This window comes from Melopsittacus undulatus, chromosome 8 (genome assembly GCF_012275295.1).
Source record: "Melopsittacus undulatus isolate bMelUnd1 chromosome 8, bMelUnd1.mat.Z, whole genome shotgun sequence".
NCBI lineage: Eukaryota > Metazoa > Chordata > Aves > Psittaciformes > Psittaculidae > Melopsittacus > Melopsittacus undulatus.
In genome coordinates, this window is record NC_047534.1 from 55,059,098 (window position 1) to 55,080,937 (window position 21,840).

Here is a 21,840-nt window from a genome sequence, read left to right on the forward strand (position 1 = left end):
GCTGGTCCTACTTTGAGCAGGAGGTTGCTTGAGGGGCATCAGAGATTCTGCCTACTCCAGATGTTACTGTGGTTCTGTGACTAACCACCCAGCTGGCAAAGTCACCTTTTGCTAAGCATATGACCAGGTAAGAAACAGCTAACGGGTCTAGATTATATGGGACTGATGAACAGGCAGCAAGTTAAGAGAGGCTCTAGAGGGGAACAGCAGAACAAGTGATGGAGGAGGAGATGCTGGACCAATTCCAGCACAGAGCTGTCATCCTCTAGGATAGGATTCCTTGCAGATGGTGATGAGAGATTAGCTGCGGCCAAGAACATTTCAGCAAACCAAGGCAATGAGGCTGAACTTTCTGCTCTACAGGAGGAGCATTAAATAGTTAATGCTTTAACATAATATGTACCTGTCATGTCGAAGTGCTCTCATGTCTACGTAGACTGTTGTTGGGTCTGGTCCTGCTGTTCCCTAAGAATAAGAAGGAAGGAACAAATTCAGCAGAAGCCAGAAAATCCTGTTCTCATTCTCACAGCCATATAAATTCACAAATTCCTCTCCCTTTTTTACTGACACTTAAAGGGCTGCCCTCATCTATCAGAAATGTAGTAAAGTAGCCCCCCTTACTAGAGGGACTGCCATAAAGCTTTGATGTTTTATGGAATCAGTAAATGAATGCACAAGTGAAGTACACATTTATACTGTTAAGTCTTAATTTGGTAAGCACCTCCTGCAGAAACAGCAAGTGCAAAGCACGTAAGCATAAACCTATGAGGGCCTTAATCCCCGTCCCAAAGCTCAACTGCTTTGCTTTGTAACAGCTTTATTAACTTAGAAGGAAATGTGCATTAACATTTAACAACACTTAACTAAAACATAACTCCAACCAAGCCACATTTTGACAGGGCTCCTGTCAGTAACAGCCTGGGCACAGGCAAAGCTTTGTTGCAGTCCCAGAGGAAACCTTCTGACCAGCTCTGGTGAGAAGTTTCCCATTTCCCACCATGGGAACAGGGGATTTTATTTACTCCCCAGCAGAACTGAATCTCAAGCGAGCCAGCAACTACTGTGAAATGCATATTAAAGCCACAAAATAGGCAAAGCTTTGGTGACTGTGCCCCCGTTCCCCCCAGTGCATTTCTCAATACAGAAATACTTCAAATGAGGCCACTTTGCCATCAGCTCAAGACTGTGCTGCTGGAGAATGGCTTTATGATATTCCCTTGTACTGTCATAGCACTGCTGGGGCTCAGTGACATTGATGGCAGCACAAATGAACACTATGAGCTTTATCTCTAGGAATATACCATTCAGTACATTTATCATTGCTAGAGCTCTTTCTGGCTCGTTTGAGAAAGAGGTTTTGTAATTCAGCTACAAGTGCTCTTTGTGAGTAAGACTGAACTTCTTTACAAGGAAAGAAAGTCTCACTTTATCTATTCCAGATGACAACTCTCCAATGACATACATTCATTACGGAGTAATACTGCTGAACCAGACTGACTTTAGGACATTACAAGCACACATGCATCACTATACCTGTTCAGCCAGCTTGCCCAGCCTGTTTGGCTGACAGCAGGACCACAAACAGAAGTAACAGAGGCCATCAAAGTGTGTGAAACAGAGAGAAAGGGGAAAAAAGAAAATACAAACAAAGAGGCACTGGAAACGTAAGATACACACAGTCAGACAGAAAACAAAACTCATACTGTTATAGAGTGAACAGAGAGTTTCCATTTCACATTATTTTTAAGTGGTTCACTGGGAAACATGGAAGTCCCAGTTAATAAAACAAGAAGAGCTTTAAGGCAGATAATATGTAATGCCTATTGCCTTATCCCTCCTCCATCTGTACCTAAAGGCTGCTTGCAGCTTCTGAAACACCTTCTCAGTAAAACAATCCAGTAAGGTTGGAAGACATTATGCATTTATTTGCATGCTAACTTGTATCAAACACCTATTCAGTTTGGTTATTCATCTATAACCATCTAAATTCTGTGATTTAAAAAGTCAAATATAGGTATCGCTTTGGAAGAACGAGGAAAGAGGTTTAAAAATCCCCCAAAACACTAATAAAGGGCTCAAGAACGGAGAACAGAGATGAAAAAGGTATAAAATTAAGGGGAGGCTTCAGCCTTCCCAGTTTTCTTGCAGTACTTTTCACACTACCATTTAACATCCTGCAGAAAAACTGTTGGGTTTCCCCCCCCTCTTTGTGCAGTCTGAACAGCAACCATCCAAACCTGGCTTTAGAATCCCCATTTAGGCAGCCAATTCAGAAAGCCCTTTTTTTGCACTTGAAATGCCTTACTGAATGAATTTAATGATTTTCATCTATATCCTTCCTATTTTTCCATCTACCGATTCATAAAATTGCTCTGGCCACATTTCTTTATAACCATCTCTCTTGGGGTTGTTAAAAACCTTTTCTCCTTTAATATGTGTGACAGAAACCATAGAAACTATGATCTCCAGTCTGTGAAGTGAGGCTGTTTGCCCTTTATGGGCCTATTCTCCCCCTCAAAGCTTCCAAGTTATACCTTTAATTGTAAAAAGAAGTCCAGCTCTCACATGCGGCAAGACAAATGTATCTGTGTGTTGCTGATGCTCATTTGAGATCTTTAAAAGTAACAAACCTGTCATCCTTATAAATTTTCCTGGGATTTATTTAAAGAACTCTTTCTTCCATTTAACTCAACATAGGCATGAGCTGTTTTTCAAACAGACAAAATCTGAATGACACGAAAGCTGAGATAGCATTGCTTGAAATATTTCATGTGTTTGTGAACAGGAAGCTGTATTTAACACTGCTCCTGTATAGCAGGAAGGAAACAAGTTTCTTAATACTGGTCCTCTGTATTAGAAGGGGAAATCACTGGTCCATTAGTACACAACAGTGAAATTACCATGATGTGCATCTCCAAAGCTGATTTACTTGGTGATGAAGCAAGCAAGCAATGGAGCTCTAGCTCTTTAGAAGAGAACTTATACAAATGAACACGATTTCCTATGAAGTTCCCAGAGATTCTGTATAAGGAATAAAGAGTTTAATCTCACCTGTAAGCAAATTGCTACGTTGACCCTGCACCCAAACGTAGTGCTCACTGCACGAGCAGAGAGGCCCAGGTCTTTGAATAGCTTGGAGAAAGACTGTGTTAATGTAATCCTTGGTCTCTCCTCTGCAACCACCATGCACGTTCGCACACAGGACAGGTTAACTCCTTTCATCTGAGGGGTTGGGTGAAGAACACAACCTCTTAAGTTTGAAGTCAGCAATTCTAGAACTAAACCATTTCAATTCACCGAACAGAGGCACTTCCAAAACACTGGACTAACTGACATGAACTGGTTAAACACTATACACATGGCCCCCACTCAAGTTTGGCTCCATCGACCCAGGACAACCTTCTAAAACTGTGCCAAGAAGCTTTGTGGCAGGGTTTATTTCTCTGCACAGGACACAAACTACTTGCATTGTGTAGCTGCAACCCAGCCACTCATCATTCTGGGCTGAAAACCCCACAAAGTGTCATTGTCTCACAAGGGACCTGCTCACCCCAGTTCAGATGCAAGCAGAGTGTTTGAGACATTAGTAGCTCTCATCAGCATGAATGTGAACCTGCAGCAACTGGTTGTGGGCCAAGATTCCCTTCAGTGAGAACAGAGGGACAGAGTTTGCTGTCTATACTGGGAGTAAGTACAATGAAGCCACTTTCTGGTGCACAAGAAGCTGCCAGACATTCCCAATGGAAGTGCTGAGCAGCTTAGTTACTACAGCCATGGGAACCCTCCTGCCATGGAGACAGAGGCAGCTCCTCCAGGAAATTCAGCTTCAGTTAAGAGATATCTCTCAAAAATAAATGGATCAAGTATTAATTACTATCAGTTACTGTGTCATTGCTGCTGCTAGGAAGGTAACAGCCATTTCAGAACTCAATACCCAGCCAGCAGCACAGAGGTGGCACAAACAAGTATAGTTGAGAACCAAAGAGCTTCTTTTCTTCCCCACCACAAACCTGAGAGCTGGAACTTCCAGCAAGCTCAGTGCTTCCCAAAAAGCAAGCTATCATTAAAGGCTTCATCAAACACTTATGGACACATCTTCTGCAGGCTAAAATGAAAGATTTCAGAAAGATTCATGTATTTAGATGTCAGTATGTTGAAAAACGAAGTCCGCTCACCCGGAGTATATCAGTCTGTGTTCCAAGCCCTTTGGTGCACATCTCCATCACAGAGTAAGAGCAGAACGTGACACGCACTTTATACTGACTGACAGCAGACAACCAGACGGACACGTTGCTCTCCAGTTCCAGAGGAGGGACTAGAATAGACTGATGACCCGAATAGACACTAGGGAGAGGAAGAAACAGAAAGATGAAAACTTCAAGCCAGCATCTAAAAAGTCCAAAGTTACATAAAGTCATAATGAAGCTAATACAGGAAAATGGAGAGCATGGAATCTATCTGATCTTCACAGAGTGGTTTGGGTTGGAAGGGACCTTAAAGCTCATCCAGCTCCAACCGCTGCCAGGGATGGGGCAGCCACAGCTTCTCTGGGCACCCTCACAGGGAAGAGCTTCTGCCTAAGAGCTCAGCTCAGTCTCCCCTGTTCTGGCAGGTTCAAGCCATTCCCCTTGGCCTGTCCCTACAGGCCCTTGTCCCAAGCCCCTCTCCAGCTTTCCTGTACCCCCCTTGGGCACTGGAGCTGCTCTCAGGTCTCCACTTAGATTCCCTTGGATAAGAAGTTGACATAAATCTGCAACAGTCAGCACCTTGGGGGTACTGTACAAAGATACAGTTTACTCTCAAAAGACTTGAACAGGATTTATTTAAGCAATGTGAAACAGACAGTGAAGTCCTTTCTTTCTCGGATTTGGTATCTGCTTAATTCCACTTGCAAACCCCAGGTTGCTCAGGTAACTTACATGAATTTTGTTACCCCAAAATGTGCTTTATGAAATACCTACAAAAAGGTTAATTTGGGTTTCTCTGACAGTTTCAGCCATTGACTGTTCCCTGGGATTCTATAGAAGGATGGGAATGCATGGGAGAGCCTACAACCCAAAGGACGTACCTGCACAAACACCACAGAGCAAATCCTAAGCCACAGTAAGGGTCAAGACAGATGGCAATCTGACGTGAAGGGTACAGCTCACACTGTAGCTTTATAGAGCGACATAAGGCACTTGTAGCTGCGTGTGACATCTGCAGGAGGAAAAGAGGTGCTCTCAGGGGCTTTAAACCAAAAAGGGTATCACATGAAACACATAAATGTTTGCTGTAGAAGACATGGCAACATGTAGTTGTTTGGTGGGGGGAGGTGGTGGTTTAAGCACCTTTAAAACACAAGGAAGGGATATAAGCCCAAAAGCTCACAGGTACTTTTCATGCCAGTGGGCAATGACATCTGTCATGACATGAATGATGCTGAACAACATCTCACATCTCTACTATGTACTGCAAAACGTTCATCAACTTAGTGACAAACACATTTCATCAGTCCCCTTGGTGACTCCTCCCACAGAGCCAGTAAAGGCTGGATGCCTCCAGAAGTGCATCAACAAATGCTGATGTCATGCTCTGAACACTAGGATGCTCCACTTACACTTCTGTATTTCTTCTCTGGCTAGAGGAATGAATGCAGAATATACCTGCATATAAGAAAATGAAGTAGAATAATCTCTGTCTTGTTACTCTACCTTTACTCCTGCTAATATACCAGTAGTAGACACACTGAAGTCCAAGTATGCCAACATATCTGGAGATGCAGGTCTGAAAATACCAGCCAGCTTCTTTTTAGGCATGTCATCTATTTAAAACACGGAAAAAGAAGAGTACCATGGTATTATTTTGTAAAATACAGGACAAAAATGTATCTTGAAGCATTATCACCAAATGCTTACTGTGGTTTCTGGTCAGCTATATTAGATACATCCATTCAGTTAGGGAGTTATGGTATAACAAAAGAAAGAAATCAGTCTTCAAACTGGATTTTGGCAAACATTCCGTACCTGTATCCAAAATAGTGGGCCACGTCTTAATATCTACAGCTGCTGCAGCTTCCTTGGACTTGAGCAGTTTCATTATCGCTTGTGTGGTCAGTATACAGGCAGACTTACTGACCTGGAAAAGACGCAGCATCGAAACCATGTATAAAACTAACAACTGAATGCTAATGTAATTTCATACCCATCGAGATGAGAGAACCAGTAAGGTGAATAGATGAAAAATCCCCGTTGGAAATGGAACAAAATCACAATCACAACAGACAGAACATTTTCAATGAGTTGTAAAAAGAGGTATTTACTAAATCAGCCACAGCATACTGATTATTCCTTTTCCTGCCTTATTTTATAGGGACTGTGGCAAAGCAATTCATCAGCCTGCATCACCCATCCTGCACCTACCAAAAGCACTAGGAGGGGGTTGTCTTATACGTACCTCTACAATCATTTTGACAGTGGGCAGAGTGGTAGCAAGGTTCTGCGGATGAGGTGGGCGAACGGTGATAGGTATACAGCCAGCATATAAGCAGCCATAGAAAGTTGCTATTAAGTCTACTCCTGTAAAGGATAGATGTAAAATTAAAGCCATTTTTGTGAGACCAAAAGGCCAAATTCTTTCTCCAAAATCAAAACACACCCAGTTTCCTTCACTAAGAGGGAAGGAGTTGTCACAAAGGTCTCTTCAAATCAACAGGGTGTTCTTAGCCATGCCCCACTCTACAAGGTTAAAAGATTGTGCATTTGAGAGTTAGCAAAACTGATTCAAACCCTACAGACTTTACATTTGTAGGGCTATGTTTTCATGGACAGGTAGGATAAAATAACAAAGTACTATGGGTTATGAAAATGACATTTGTTTTCTATAGTTATCACTCTGGAATATGCAGTCATCCTCCTTCTATGAGGTAGTACTCTTTTTTACTGAGGTGCACTCCTAAATACATGTTAATAATACAAGTTTGAGGTCCAGATTTCACTTCTAGAGACAACCACTCAGGAAAGACAGGGTGTCCATACACCTAGATCTCTCATCTAGCTTTTAATGGATATATGTGCAGTTTTATCCCATTCTCTGAGGTTGACATGTTTGGTAAATGTAGAAACTGCAACTTAATGATAAAATGACAAAAAGCCTCTTCCTCGAAACACTTAAGTCACTGCCATACAGCACTGGACTAAACACGTGTCTCAATGCTCCATCTGAGCAGAACTTGTTTCTTTCCTTGTGGTGCCTGGCTTTGACTATTGCTGTCTGCATTCCCTTACCTGGAGGGTAAACCAGGGCCACATGGTCACCTACGTTCAGTCGTCCCTTCTCCAGCAGTGCGACTGCCACCCTTTCTGCTCTCTTGTGTAGCTGGATGCACGATGCACTGCTGGCTACAGCGCCCTGCACAGAACAGGAACACCACCAGGAAACTTTACTCACTTTCAAACTGTTCTCCACAAAGTACATGCTGCAGATGTTGTGTTTCATTGCCCTTAGTTTACCAGCACACTTCTGAAGACTCTGTCTAGGTGTTTTGGAAGCCAAGCTGCTGGTAACGTGAACTTCCAGAACACCACTGAATGTTATGCATGTTATTTTGAACATCAGGCAGGGAATTGGCATCTGAATGTATTTGGTACCACAAAAAGAGGGTCTTACAAATACTTGAAATGCCACAGTCCAAGGGAAATAGCAGTAACACAACTGTATTAGCAGCAGCACTGCATCAGCTCTGCCTCACCCTATCCAGCCACTTTTGCAATCAGCAGTCTCCAAAGTGCAAAGGGAACTGCTGATGTCTGATATAGACACTGGTTTGAAGGGTCAGAGAGGCAACCTGAGCTGTGGTTGCTTTGCAAGGGCACTTCCTCAAGTGTATTTCACCCAACTGCACATCTGGAAAGATGCATCTGGAGAAGAGAATATTCTGGGTCTTGCAGCAATACTGAGGAGGTTTCTTCTGCTAAAGCAGCCCCATGAGAAAAAGTCAGAACTTTGAACCATGTCTTAAACCATTTTGCCTGTCTAAATGAGACTCCCAAAGGCAAATCCTCTACTTCCTAAGGACCTTCTGAAAGCACATTCCCTATCTCACATGCCTGCAGTACAGCACAGCACAAGGTAGACCCGATTTGTCACGGGGCTGTTACTGTCACTGGAAGGGTAGCTACTGAGTAAAGGCTCAAACGAAAACCAAGTGACCAACTTTCCCCTTCTTTCTTTCCAGAAGGCAATAACAAAAGCACCAGAACAGCAGTAAAAGAATCTGAAAGATTTGGGTTTTCTCAGTAACACAGCAGGAGCATTCCTCAAGCCCAGGGAGGCATAAATACTGAGGCACATACACAAGTGCAGGTTGTTTCATAGAACATTTGGGCTGGAAAGGACCTTAAGATCATCCAGTTCCAACCCCCCTGCCATGGGCAGGGACACCTCACACTAAACCATGTCACCCAAGGCTCTGTCCAACCTGGCCCTGAGCACCACCAGGGATGGAGCATTCACAACCTCCCTGGGCAACCCATTCCAGTGCCTCAGCACCCTCATAGTAAAGAATTTCTTCCTTATATCCAATCTAAACCTCTGCTGTTTAAGTTTTAACCCATTACCCTTTGTCCTATCACTACAGTCCCTAATGAATAGTCCCTCCCCAGCATCCCTATAGGCCCCCTTCAGATACTGGAAGCTGCTCTGAGGTCTCCATGCATGTTTCAGACCCCTTTACGAAGTGTTGGATGCACAAGGCATGTGCATTCTCCAGAGCTACCAAAATCCACATGCAGAGCAGAGTGGCTATGAGTAAAGATGAGTGTTTAGCTGGGAAACATGACTGCTGCCTCATGATATGTCATAAGGACTCACACAGACCTTGAATAAAGGTCCAGTTCTGACTTCCACTCACCCTTGTGCTCAGGGATGAAGGCAGAATTGTGCCTTCCATTAACAGGACAAGAGTTGTGTTGCAGCAGGAAATGCAGTTACTGCAATGTTTAAAGCTAGGCAGAATCCATACTGAAATTCCAGAGGTGGAAAAATTCTGCTGCTTGCTAACTAGCAATTCTTTGTCTGCTTCCTCAAAGTAACCTGAAGCATTTTAGGAATTCTCATTGGAATTTTCTTAGAATCCAAATGCTCTTTGCTGATCCCCATCTCCAAGTACGACCTCAAGCACATCTCACCTTGGAATTCAACAAAAGGAAGAGGGGATGATCTGGAGTAGTCTGAGCTCGCCACTGAAGAACATCTGCTAAATACAGGAACTGCGAGAGGAAGAAAGGAGACACTGATTCACACACAAGGCACCATGCTTAGTTTCAGTGGGATACCACAACTGCTCTTGTTTCATTCTGAATAAGCCAATGCAAATACTTAGTAAGATCAGGACGTGTTACCTTTCTTGCCTGGTCGTTATCCTCCAGCTGGGTAACATCTCTCCCTGAGGCTTGTGCAATTCTCTTTCCAGCAACAAGGTTTCCTACTATCATTGAAGCAGGACCAACATCTGTATGTTTAAAACCAGTGCAAAATGAGGAAAAAGAAGCATAAGGAACATGTAATAATCTATAACTCAGCCTGCAGAATAGTATACACATAACACAGATCTGAAAGATGACAGCCTAAACCCTAGGATCATATTGCATAGAAAAAGGACAGTACACTAAAAATGACTCCATTATCAGTATGGTACATTAAAAATCAGTCTATTACTGATTCAGCAAACTGAGGTCTGTCTGTACTTGAGTTTTATTACACGAGTTACTGCCCTTTGTAAGATGGCCAGTACAGGAGCAATTTATAACGCAGCTACAGAAGCATGAAATGGATTTGTGCTGGATGACCTTGCATTCACTGGGAATTGGGGCAGACTATAATGCAATGCCCTCTCTGAGGTCTGCCATGCACTGACAACACTCCAAGCTCTGCCAAGTCAGGCAGCTTAAAGCCATCCAACATGCACAGCCCTGAGCCACCTCTAGACCCCTCTCCATGCATCCCCCTAAGAGACAGAGAGAGAACTAGGGAATATGCTCCTTTCCTCACCTGGTTGTTTCTGCCGAGGCTTAGGCAGGTTAGTGACACACGTGTGGGGACACATCAGGACATTACAAGGGTGCAGAGCACCCTCTAAAAAGCGTTGCTTGGTTTCTGAAATATGAATTCCTCCAAGTGGAGCCTTTGGCAAAGTGTTGGCTGGCACCAAGGCAAGGCAGTAGACGCCCACTTGGTGAATGCTATCAACTGCCTTGATAGAGAGAAAAGAAAGATGTTCCAGGTTATGAACTGGGATGTAGCTAGAGCAAGAATTTGAATTCAAGTCATTTAATAACATTAAGGTTTTTACTTGCACCACAATTTGCAAATAAAGGGTCCAATTCTGCACTCACTGAACTCATAGAAGTTGTGCCATGACTTCAATGGGAGCAGGAGCAGACCCAGGACTTTGCTTGTGCACTCTACCAAGGGGATGCCACCTGCACATCAGGGATTAGGAAAGTCTCTTAAAAGTGGGCAAAAAGTGCAGAGTTTTTCAAAAGCCAAAATGATATCACATCAAATTTAGCACGTATGGCACAATCACAGAAGCGCAGTAGAACATAAACCCACAAAACCAGGGAGGGAACCATCTCGCTGCCTAAAACGTCAGTGTCTGGTTTAGCTGTGACACGTCTAGAAAGAGCAATAAAATGCTTTCTCCCATGAAAATCAGCTTTTCCATTACCAGACAGCCCCTCCAAAAAGATTACAGAGCCAGAATTAGAAACCATGATTACACAGCTGTCTGAAGTCTTAGGAGAAATCCTCCCTTCAGATGTTCTCTCTTGCCTTCCTTTAGTTATCCCTTTAGCAGTGTCTTCTTCCCGAACTGCTCTCTCGCTTTTTACTCAATGAGAACCAATGGATTAATTCCCAAATCCTCAAATGCAATTCCCCTCTTAGCTTCCCCATGGGAACACAATAAAGTTACCAAGGGAAGAGAACTGTTAATGCTTACTGTTGGAGATCTGGAATAAGGATGTTAGTGACATAACAGGATCTCAGAGTCTGTTTTGATACTTAAACATTTTCAGGCTTAGCTCTCCAGCCAGTATGAAATCAGCAGAGATATGGAGAATTTAAACAAAGAAAAACTATCATCCCAGTAGTATGAAGTTTAAAACCATGCTGAAATAAAGTCTGGTGACTGCTAACCCTGGAATACAATCTGAAGTCAGTTTGTTACAGCAGTCTGGTTACACTGATAGGTTTGCCTTACGGAAAAGAAGGTGCTCTTAATACTCTCATTTCATACATCAGCCTTATTCACTTGTAAAGACAGGAAGGACAGACTGACTACCTGTAGAACCCTGCTCATCCACTGAAAACTATCCTCCTCTGACGCGTCAGGGCGCTGCTCTGCCACGAGCACTATTCGATCATCATGCAACACGGTGACAGAGAACACTGCTATCCTAAAACACAAAGGACAGAAGAATGATGGGATGCAACATCTGATGAACACAGCAGGGTTTATTAGAGTGTGGAAACGACTGCAACCCTTAATGGCATGGTTTTACCACCCACAGGCATTAGTTATGCCAGATCATCACAAAATCACAGACAAATTGAGAGCAAATGTAGGTTTGTTATTGTAATCTATTCCTGTCAAGAGAATCTCCAGTCACCAAATAGCACATGTTTAACACAGGCAGGTTCCATATGTGCAGGGGTTCTACAAACCTTCCCTATGTAACTCCCCTCATGTATGCTGAACTTACTGTACCTACATTTGATGTCCCTTCTGAAAGACAACTATGCCAAATTACTGACCAGCACATCTAGCAATGCTTGCACTGAATAAGACTTCTGCCCATCTTACATTAGCTTTAGGCTTACATGTTCTAGGATAAAATATTAATAATGCCTCAACTAGGTATGTGCCATTAGTTTTGTGAAAGTTGAATTGTGGAAGTGATGCAAAGATAAGGAAAGCTCAACTTCCATAAATGGTCTGGGATGGAAGCGAGCTTTAAAGCTCATCAAGCCCAACCCTACCCCTGCAATAAGCAGGGAGATCAGGTTGCTCAGAGCCCCCTCCAACTTGACCATGACTGTTTCCATGGCTACAGCATCAATCCCTACGTAACCTGCCCCAGTGTTCCACCACCTTCACTGTAAAACTTAATTCATTGTATCTAGTCTAAATCTCCCCTCTCCTAGTTTAAAACCATGAACCCTTGTCCTGTTGCTACAGGCTGTATTAAAACATCCATCACTGTCTTTCTTGTAAGGCCCCTCTGGGTATGGCCAAAATAAGGTCTCCCCTTCAGGAGCCTTCTCTTGTCCAGGCTGCCCCAGCCCAGCTCTCTCAGCCTGGCTCCAGAGCAGAGCTGCTCCAGCCCTTGCACCATCTCCATGGCCTCCTGTGGACTTGTTCCAACAGCTCCAGGTCCCTCTTGTGCTGCTGCCCCAGAGCTGGATCAGGGCTGCAGGGGGGGTCTCACAGAGCACAGCAGAGGGGCAGGATCCCCTCCCTGAGCTGCTGCTCACGCTCTGGGGGTGCAGCCCAGCACATGGGGGGTTCTGGGCTCAAGTGCTCACTGAAGCTGGGTCATGGAGAGCTCCTCATCGACCAACCCCTCCAGGTCCTTCTCCTCAGGGCTGCTCTCAATCCCTTCATCCCCCAGCCTCTATTAATACCGGGGGTTGCCCCAATTCAGGTGCAGGACCTTGCCCTTGGCCGTGTTGAACCTCATGAGATTCACACTGGCCCATTTCTTGGGCTTGTCCAGGTGCCCCTGGATGGTGTCCCATCCCTCAGGTCAACCACTCAGCTTGGTATCACCTGCAAATGTGTTGAGGGAGCACTTAATTCTACTGTCTGTGTTGTTGATGAAGATACTAAACCATACTGGTCCCAGTATGGACCCCTAAGGGCACCACTCATCACTAACTTCTGTGCAGACACTGAGCCCCTGAAGAGCAATAATGCTGGTGATACAACATCCTATCTTTGAGGTCCTGTAGCACCCTATCCTTTAGAACATGCTGCAAAGTTCTTCCCTAGGCCAGTCTGTATGGAAGGCTCAAGTGGCCAAAGGGGAGTTGTGTTTTACATTTGGCATACAACCATCATTTGACTGTCTTAAGCTTTGAAAGAGGTTTTAAACAGACACTTAATGATCTATGTTTAATACTGAGTGAAATTAACTTCAAATCTATTATACATGAAGCATAGTATATATTGTATGCATACATTGAGGCTGTCAGTATTTATCTTCCATGCTAGAAGGGACAGACAAGTTCTTAGCTGGCATATCACAACCTAAGGCCATCTTTCCTACGAAATACCCATGTAAAGATGCACTTGCAGAGCTCCTGCAGACACTATGCTGCTTGGTGACCATCTGCAGGTGAAAAAAGCAACAACAAAGTCCATTGAGCAGTGGTGAAGGCTTTAACCCACTTACCTTCCCCGATAGACAAACTTCATGGGTTCGACAGCCAGTGCTGTGGCTACCACATCATCTGCATTGTGCCTGCGGCCACTCACTGTCATTAGGCCATCCAGTTTTCCTACCACAAACACCAGATAGTCCTGAAAAGAAGACAGGGTTAGAAACAGAGGGGGAAAACCTCCAGACTCGGGGTGATAATGCTTGATTATAGCCAAAGATCATTCTCAAGATCCCAAGGTCATTGCCCTGACACAGAATGCTCCTGAATTCAGGGGCATCACTTAAGAGCTGGGAGTCAGGACAAAGATGAGGCCCAGAGGGCTCAGTCGCACTTACAGGACCCACAAAGCCAAGCAATCCTGTCCTTGTGAAGGGTTGGTCTGAAACAGGCACTCCGGCTGCTGTCACTGGGATGGCCTGGAAGGACATGGAAGTATTGAGACACTCACAGTCCTGGTAAGAAAAGTGAAGTTAAAATGCTTTCTGCTTCCATTTCATTTCTTTTTGTACTGGGATTTATAGTATACACTCAGGTAGCACTTCATCAGGAAGTCCTTCTGCTGCTTCTGAGGTACAGACACTGGTATAGACATGAGGTACCCATTCACATCACTCCAGCTGTGACAAACACTTCACTATCGGATCCTTGAGAAGGTTCATTCTGCTGCAGGGATGGGGCTGCCTACAGCAGAGAACCAGAGCACAGCATTCATCCCATCAGGTGGTTTCCTTGCCTTCCCACCCCCCAGCTCTTCCATTCCATCCCGTTTCTTGCTGTCTCTCGCTAGCACAGTGCTGAAAGCTAAAGCTGTTTGAAGTGTTGAGGCTTGGCAAGCTGACAGAGAGAGTGTTTTTGTGGGAGAAGATCATGGTGAGGATTACTTCCATCTCTCTGGTAGAACTCCATATGTCACTTGAGCCTTCCAACTGCTGTCCAGTGTAACACTCTGTGTGTGTATGTGACTCTCAAAGGACTTTCACTCCTTTCTTGCCAGAAAACGTGAAATTGGGATACCACTGTAGAGAAAATCTGGGTTGAAAGATTGCTTTTGCTGTGATGAACTACAAGACTCAGGGCTGATAGGCTGTCATCCTTACTGTATCTTCATCCATGTACCTAGGAATGTAATTCCATATATCCAACAGCAAACTGCTTGGTGTCCTAAGCACTATAGCAGACCAACACTAAAGTTCATTTTGAAAAGCACACACTGTTTGCAATACACAAAGGAAGCTTTTCTAAATGCATTCTGACTGCATGAAGCAGCTTGCATTTGCAGCTCCTGACTTTATGTCCCAAGCTGTGCACCAACAGCCTTGAAATGTCTCCAGGTAACTTTACACAAGGCTGATGTGTTAATACAGAATTAAGGTCAATTAAAACGATAACCCAGGCACAACACTGGATTGCAGGATACAGAGGCTGCTCCCTGACTGCTCATTGTAGTTTGTAGGTTTGGTTGTAAGCACAGAATCCCAGCCTGGTTTGGGTTGGAAGGGACCTTAAAGCTCCTCCAGTCCCAACCCCTGCCACAGGCAGGGACACCTTCCACTGGAGCAGCTGCTCCAAGCCCCTGTGTCCAACCTGGCCTTGAGCACTGCCAGGGATGGGGCAGCCACAGCTTCTCTGGGCACCCTGTGCCAGCGCCTCAGCACCCTCACAGGGAACAGCTTCTGCCTAAGAGCTCAGCTCAGTCTCCCCTGTTCTGGCAGGTTCAAGCCATTCCCCCTGGCCTGTCCCTGCAGGCCCTTGTCCCAACCCCCTTTCTAAGAGACAGAATATAACAATGAAACTTGACATTACAAAGAGAAACACCAACCTCAAAAACATTCTTGGTGATTCCAACGAGGCCGAAATACGCCATCCCAGTTGCACCTGAATTCACACATATTTCTCCAACCTCGTCAGCTTTGCACAGATAAGGAGTCCCATCCACCTTCACAACACACACGTTGGCTAAAGGGAGAGAGAGCACAGTCACAGCACTGGTACACTTCAGCAGCTGACACAGACGTTGCTTTGCCACTGATGGGCAGCTCAAGATTGTAATACCATTTATCTATCAGCTACAGCAAACACGTGGCATGCAAGAGAGTTCCATCTTCCTGAGAGCCTGTGTAATGTGCTCTCCAAGACTACAGATCCACGTTTGCCAATGCAATTTGTTTTTCCTGCAGTGCTTCACAGTGTACCCATCACTGCAACCGAATCCAAACCCATAGCAATCTCTTTCCAACATGAAAGCTTTGATCAAGTACAAGCATGTATGGCAGTAAAGATGAAAAACAAGAAGATACCTATCCTCAGTTTGATGCCCTTCTTCAATGCATTAAAAGAACTGTATTTCATAAAGGTGCTATTTTCCTTACCAGTTTTCCTACACTGAAATTCTCTTATTGCTGATCAAGGACATACACACTTGTAAAACAAACCTCACACTGAGCTTTGGTCTGGCCACTGCTTGTATCTGACTTTTGAAATCCCTGTTTCCTCAGACGTTTCTCTGGCTAAGTAGAGCCCTTGCTTAAGCAGTCTGGATTTGTGCTGTTGTAGTCCGAAAGGGAAGGAAGGAGGTGGAGGGAGAAGGCACAATGGGCCCTGTAATGCTGTAACACTTAAGCAGTGATGCAGAGAGAAAGGAAAGCACAATCTGTAGACATACACAAATGCTACATCCTCAACTCATTCACAAACATGGGAAACCCAACCTACAGTCCCCAGATGCTGCTCCATCCATGAAGCCCAAGGACAATCCTATCACCCTGATCAAGTTAAATAACCCCAAACAAACCAAGAAACTTACCAGTAACCAATGTATGGTACAGGCAGCCTACACGTACAATCTAACAGCAGGCAGAGCTCTGCCCTGCCATGTGATACTGCAAAGTGGGACCTGTACTCTTGCTTCTCCTTCTTTTCCTGCTTCATGTGTGACATACAAGAGAGTGCATCTACCACCATTTCAGTCTCTCTCAACAGCATTGCATCTGAAAAAGAATTAGAAAGAAGGGAAAAGCAGATGGGACAGGAATGTACATGTGGACTACACATCACGAAGAACACTGATTACTGGTAAGTAAAGCTTGCTTTCTTCAAATGAGTCCACATGTACATTCTTATAGATGATGGCTCTCAGCAGTTAGCCCTGCCATGAGATTTCTGGCAGAGGATGAGAATCCTGCTGTGCAAACCAATGACTGCACTGATGCCCTACTGAAGACTGGATTCAGCTTTGGAATGGTTCAAGACCAGCACAGCAGGAAGGCAAGAAGAATGCCAGATGCACCAGCAGAAGGTGCCTGATGAGTGCTAGAAAGTGCTCTCCTGTGCCTCTCTCACAGTTTCATAGCGGATCCGTATGGAACTGGTATCCATTTGGATTGTTACTGTGTGCTAACAGCGGAACTGCAGGATCTTCTTGAGGCCACCAAGTCTTCCTAAAAAGCCTGGGTCCATGAGCATAAAAACAAGAGGGACTTGTCTGCACTCCAGCCTTGAGTTATCACTTCTGTTCCAGGAGCATGAAGCCTTAAGAAAAATACTAAAAGACCAGGATGAAATGTCCCTATCCCACCCCTGCTGAAGGGTTTCCAGAGAAACCTCATCTCTGAAGAATACAGTGCAAGGACCTGAATCCTTCCTGGCAAGGGCAATAGGCACAGAGCAAGCCGAAGTCCTAGATAAGGATGAACAAGAATAGAGACGCTAAAGGTGGTCACACAAGCATTCAAGGCACAGCATTTAAATTGGAAGGAAATGTCCCATCACAAGCGAACTCATTGCCACAGATCTCCAAGGGAAGACGGTGAGCAGTGGCAAGCTGCTGTGCCATCATGGGAAGACAGGAACACACTGCTGCTGACTGTGATAAATTCTAAGGACTGAGTGGGAACAAGGTACTGCCACCTCACATTCACAATCTGAGGAAGAGTGAAAGCTTCACAGAGTTACCCTGTAACAGCTCCTTTCACAATCAGGTACTTGAGATGAAGGAACCAGGTTCCTCTGCAGGGAAAATGCATCGTGGTAACTCCCAGAATGTGGGCAGGTATTTTCTGAGACACAGACAGAGGAAACAATGACACCCAAGAGCCCCACAAATGGAAGACAGAGTAAGCATCCTGCCACTTGAGAAATGCCAACCATTCTCCTTGAGCTTCTAAAGGCACTGAGTACAGTCACAGCCCAGAACTTCAAACTGTGGATGCAGAAGTTCAGTGGCAGAAGCCCAACATCTGGCACTAACCCAGAGTTTTTGCTTGAATATAAGAAAGTGGCTGTTTCAGCACTCTTCCTATGGGGCAGGCTTTGTATGACTGGGAGCTACAGGGATACAGATCTTCTGCATTAGAGAGGGTTACTCTTTCATCAAAGAAGGAATGTGAGAAGGATCCCTGTAAAACAACGAAACACTTTGCTGAGAAGTAGCAGGGAGGTAAACTTAACTGAATACCCCTAGCATCCATATCCAGGTCCAAGCATAAGGTATAATAAGCTTCCAAGATGACACGAGAGTTGCATCCCAGGTAAGGTGAAAGTTGGAGGCACACAGCAGGCAGAAGAGAGGCTTGGTATTCTGCCTTCCATCTCTACCAGTGCAATATGAAAACAATGAACAAATGATTGTTTTGAGCCAAATACTGCTTCTTAGCAACATGAATCCTAGACAGAAACCATGCAAAATAGTCCAAGGTGGTCAACAGGAGAGGTAAAACATCATCACTTCAGGAGCTGCAGGGAGGATTCCAGGGGAATGCATAATAGGTTCTCTCTTAAGGATTCCTATGCTGTCTTTGATGGGAAGGTTTCTTCACAGTTGCTTGCTCTTCCTTGTGATTGGCATTCATGGTAGATGATGAAAGTGAACAGCCAAGGCAACTGAAGAGAATGTGGCATCAAGAGCAGTTAAATACCAGTGACACAGGACATGATCCTGGTGCTGAGGGGTCTGCTGAACAAGATCCCCATAGCAGGTGGGCTCAGTGTCTCAGAACAAATAGCACGATGTGAAGAAAAGGAGGGCAGAAGTGGACACTTTATCCATGACCTTTTCACCAGCTGGTACCTCAAGGCATCTTCCGGTACAGGGATCTTCAAGGGTAAGGAGATCAAACCATTTGGCTTGACAGAGTGAACCTCAGCATGACAACTACTTCTTGGCTAGGAGACTTCTTCACAGCAAAGCAGGCTCCAAATAAACCAAATTGCTTGATCAGTGTTTGACCAAATGAACGTGAGCTTATGTCTCATAAGACGTTTGAGAGACTGGGGCACGCAGTCACTTCAGTGTATTCTATGATGGAACAAAGCCTTCAAGAATGGCATCTGACTCAAATTAGGCTTTTGGTGAAAGCACAGCAATGTAAAGAAAGGAGAAAATAAAACCTCCAAACCAGATAAAGGGTGAGACTCATCAGTCAGTGGAGCAATTCAAGAGGGCAACTAACAGGAAAGGAAATGGTGGTATGCTCTCTCCTGTATGCCAAACACCAAGTGAGAATGGACAGAGCACATCCTCCATGAATGCTACATAGGCAAAAGCACAAATCTCCCTAGGTAAGGCACAAGTATAGCCACTGCTAGAATGTACATGCAGACTCATTTGGAAATAAGTCAGTAGTTTCCTTAAGTCATTCATGTCATTTGGCACACATCTCCAAATGACTGCTGGCCCTTTTTGCTTTCTTCCTACTCTGGCAACTTGGAACAATGTTCTTTTAAGAGCCACTCAAGAGAAAGGATTATCCTCTAGAAAGAATTCTACTGCATTGCCTTCTGCCTTAAGGAATGCACAGAGAAACTTCTGCTAAACATATACCTTCAGACCTATCATTTGGTCGAATTGCAGCTAATCTGCCCCAGATATTGATAGTCCAATGCTGATTAGTGCTTTAAAAGAGTTTTAAAATTGCCCAACTGTGCTTAACCTACAAGTTTTGGCACTTACTACTGTATGCTAAAATAGCCATAGTGATCAATTACAAATCCTATCACTCTGAGGTACAAAATGGATATCCTAAATGGACACAGCTAAATGCTCTTCTCCCCTCACACAATCAGGTAAGTCACTTGGTGTTTCTTACTGATGCAGAAAGTCATGATGGTGTTGCAAATAGTCTGCCAATGGCATCCTAAACCTGAAGGAGACATTAGATTTGCCATACAATGCTCCAAGGCATTTCACACAGACACGGATATGGTTTTCATTAACAGCTTGCATAGAAGAGGAAGGTAAATTACTTATCCACAAACATACAGGTAATCCTTCCGACATCATAAGCAGACTTGAACCTACCACTGAGCAAATGCACCACAAAGGATTAACCAAGCGGCTTTACAGTTCTAATGGATGAATATGAAGAGCAGCTTTAGCTGCAACACAACTATAAGCTGCTTTGTGCCTTAGTGTAGTCAAGTGCCCTCTGCCCAGAGCACAAGCCTACAGCAAAGCCAGGAGGATGTCCTTGTGATAAACTGAACCAGAGAAAGATTCCCTTTGATCCTGCATCAGATATCACCTTTTTGAACTCTCAGAAACTGGACCAACATCAAGGTCAACCACAGTCAGTTCACCAAAGGATCCATGACTAACTGAAGGGCATGCAAGCTTTTTCCTTCCATGTTCCTGTGATTAACCCATAATCTAAGTAGAACACAGCTGAATTCCAGTGGGTTTCAAAGGACATCAGCAGTGAGAACAGGCAAACCAGACAGCAGTAGCAGTTCAGACCATCTGTATTCTAGCTGAAGTGGAAAAACCATCACTCTGTTGAGACACAGAAGCCACCTGCAGCTTCTGGGCCATTGCAGACAAGTTGAACAACCTGACTTTGAACATTCAGTTGAACCATGAAGTGAGATTAGTTCACCAGACTCTTTCACCCCCCATTCATTCACTCATGTGTTCACATTAAGGCCAAACAACAACACACAGACATTAACCTCGGTGCCTGTATCCACACTGGTCTGCCTTTACAGCCTGACTTCCTCGAGTGTTAAGCTGAAGTGCAGTTATTTTACTGAATGTGAATGTAAGCTTGGTAAGAAACTGAACCACCAACTTTGCTGGTTGCAAAGTGCTTCTGGGAGCAAGGAGGAAATGAAACAAGACCAGTGCCACCTGCTACATGATGGCTCAGGTTTTTATCAGCAGATGGGAAAGTGTCTGCCTCCTCTTACTCAAAATGAGGGCCTCGCTGTACAGAGAAGAGGTGGTTGCTGAAATAGCATCAAATAGAATCCCAGACTGGTTTGTGTTGAATGGGAACTTAAAGCTCATCCAGCTCCAACCCCTGCCACAGGCAGGGACCCCTTCCACTGGAGCAGCTGCTCCAAGCCCCTGTGTCCAACCTGGCCTTGAGCACTGCCAGGGATGGGGCAGCCACAGCTTCTCTGGGCACCCTGTGCCAGCGCCTCTGCACCCTCACAGGGAAGAACTTTTCCTTGTATCCAACCTGAACTTCCCCTGTTTCAGTCTGAACCCATTCCCTCTTGTCCTGTCACTACAGTCCCTGATGAAGAGGTGGCTCTCTTCTCTGTACCTTGAGTAAATGCTCTGCAAAGAGGAAGGCTTTGGAACCACAGCTCAGCAAGAAATTATATTCATAATGGGCCCACTAACAGCAGATCTGCAGGTGCCAAGGAACTAGAATGAATCAGGTTCTTTGGTCACTACACAGTAAACCTAACAGGGCCTGAAGCCAGTGGTACCCTCAGACAGACAGTGCCAGGGTACATTACACTACCGACCTAAATGCTGCAGTCTTCACTTCTGGAGTAGATGGCACTAAGTGGTCTTTCAGGACACACAGCCCAGTCCTTGCCCACAGTGTTAGGTCTGGCTTGGCACCCTAACTCTATTCATCTTCCTCAGAGTGCGTTCCTCTCCTCTCCAAATAATGCACAACTCAGGAGCCTAGCCTCAAAAGAGAACAACAGGGAAGAGACAAAGTCTCTCCTTAAATCCACTGAATGGGCTGGGGAACAGTATCTGTATCTACCTACTTTGAGAAGCACAGTGTTGCAAACAGATGTCATTTAGAGACTGAGGATAACCCAGGACTGACCACTTTGCTGGGATATGCAGACCAGGGTTCTCAGATTGGAAGGGGACCTCCCAAAGTCATCCTGTCCAACCCCTCAAGCAAGGCTACCTACAGCCTAGGACCAGACAGCTTTTTAATAGCTCCAAGAATGAAGGCTCCACAAGCTCCTATCAGGGCCCATGTACATGTGTACTTTGCTTAAGTACTCCTCAGCATCATCTCTTCTACCAAGGGTATGTCTTCCTTGCTGAGGGTTTGTCTGGTTTGAAGAACAGGAAGCTGAAGGAGGACTTCCATTGCTCTCTGCAGCTTCCTGAGGAGTGGAAGTGGAGAGGGAGGTGCTGATCTCCCTGCTACCCAGTGACAGGAC

The 21,840-nt window shown here is 44.7% G+C and overlaps 1 protein-coding gene across 1 annotated transcript in view; it reads right to left on the reverse strand.

The window, feature by feature from the left end:
- DIP2A (disco interacting protein 2 homolog A) overlaps window positions 1-21,840 on the reverse strand; it is a 93,443-nt gene that overhangs the window by 6,060 nt on the left and 65,543 nt on the right. The window contains exons 19-33 of the mRNA XM_034065516.1: window positions 15,245-15,381; window positions 13,761-13,841; window positions 13,437-13,564; window positions 11,324-11,438; window positions 10,030-10,231; window positions 9,381-9,490; window positions 9,168-9,248; window positions 7,266-7,389; window positions 6,436-6,557; window positions 6,006-6,117; window positions 5,694-5,803; window positions 5,069-5,199; window positions 4,176-4,344; window positions 3,052-3,222; window positions 404-465 (exon numbers count right to left, since the gene is read on the reverse strand). Coding sequence (XP_033921407.1) covers window positions 404-465; window positions 3,052-3,222; window positions 4,176-4,344; window positions 5,069-5,199; window positions 5,694-5,803; window positions 6,006-6,117; window positions 6,436-6,557; window positions 7,266-7,389; window positions 9,168-9,248; window positions 9,381-9,490; window positions 10,030-10,231; window positions 11,324-11,438; window positions 13,437-13,564; window positions 13,761-13,841; window positions 15,245-15,381 — 1,855 coding nt within the window. The remainder of the gene's footprint in view (window positions 1-403; window positions 466-3,051; window positions 3,223-4,175; window positions 4,345-5,068; window positions 5,200-5,693; window positions 5,804-6,005; window positions 6,118-6,435; window positions 6,558-7,265; window positions 7,390-9,167; window positions 9,249-9,380; window positions 9,491-10,029; window positions 10,232-11,323; window positions 11,439-13,436; window positions 13,565-13,760; window positions 13,842-15,244; window positions 15,382-21,840) is intronic.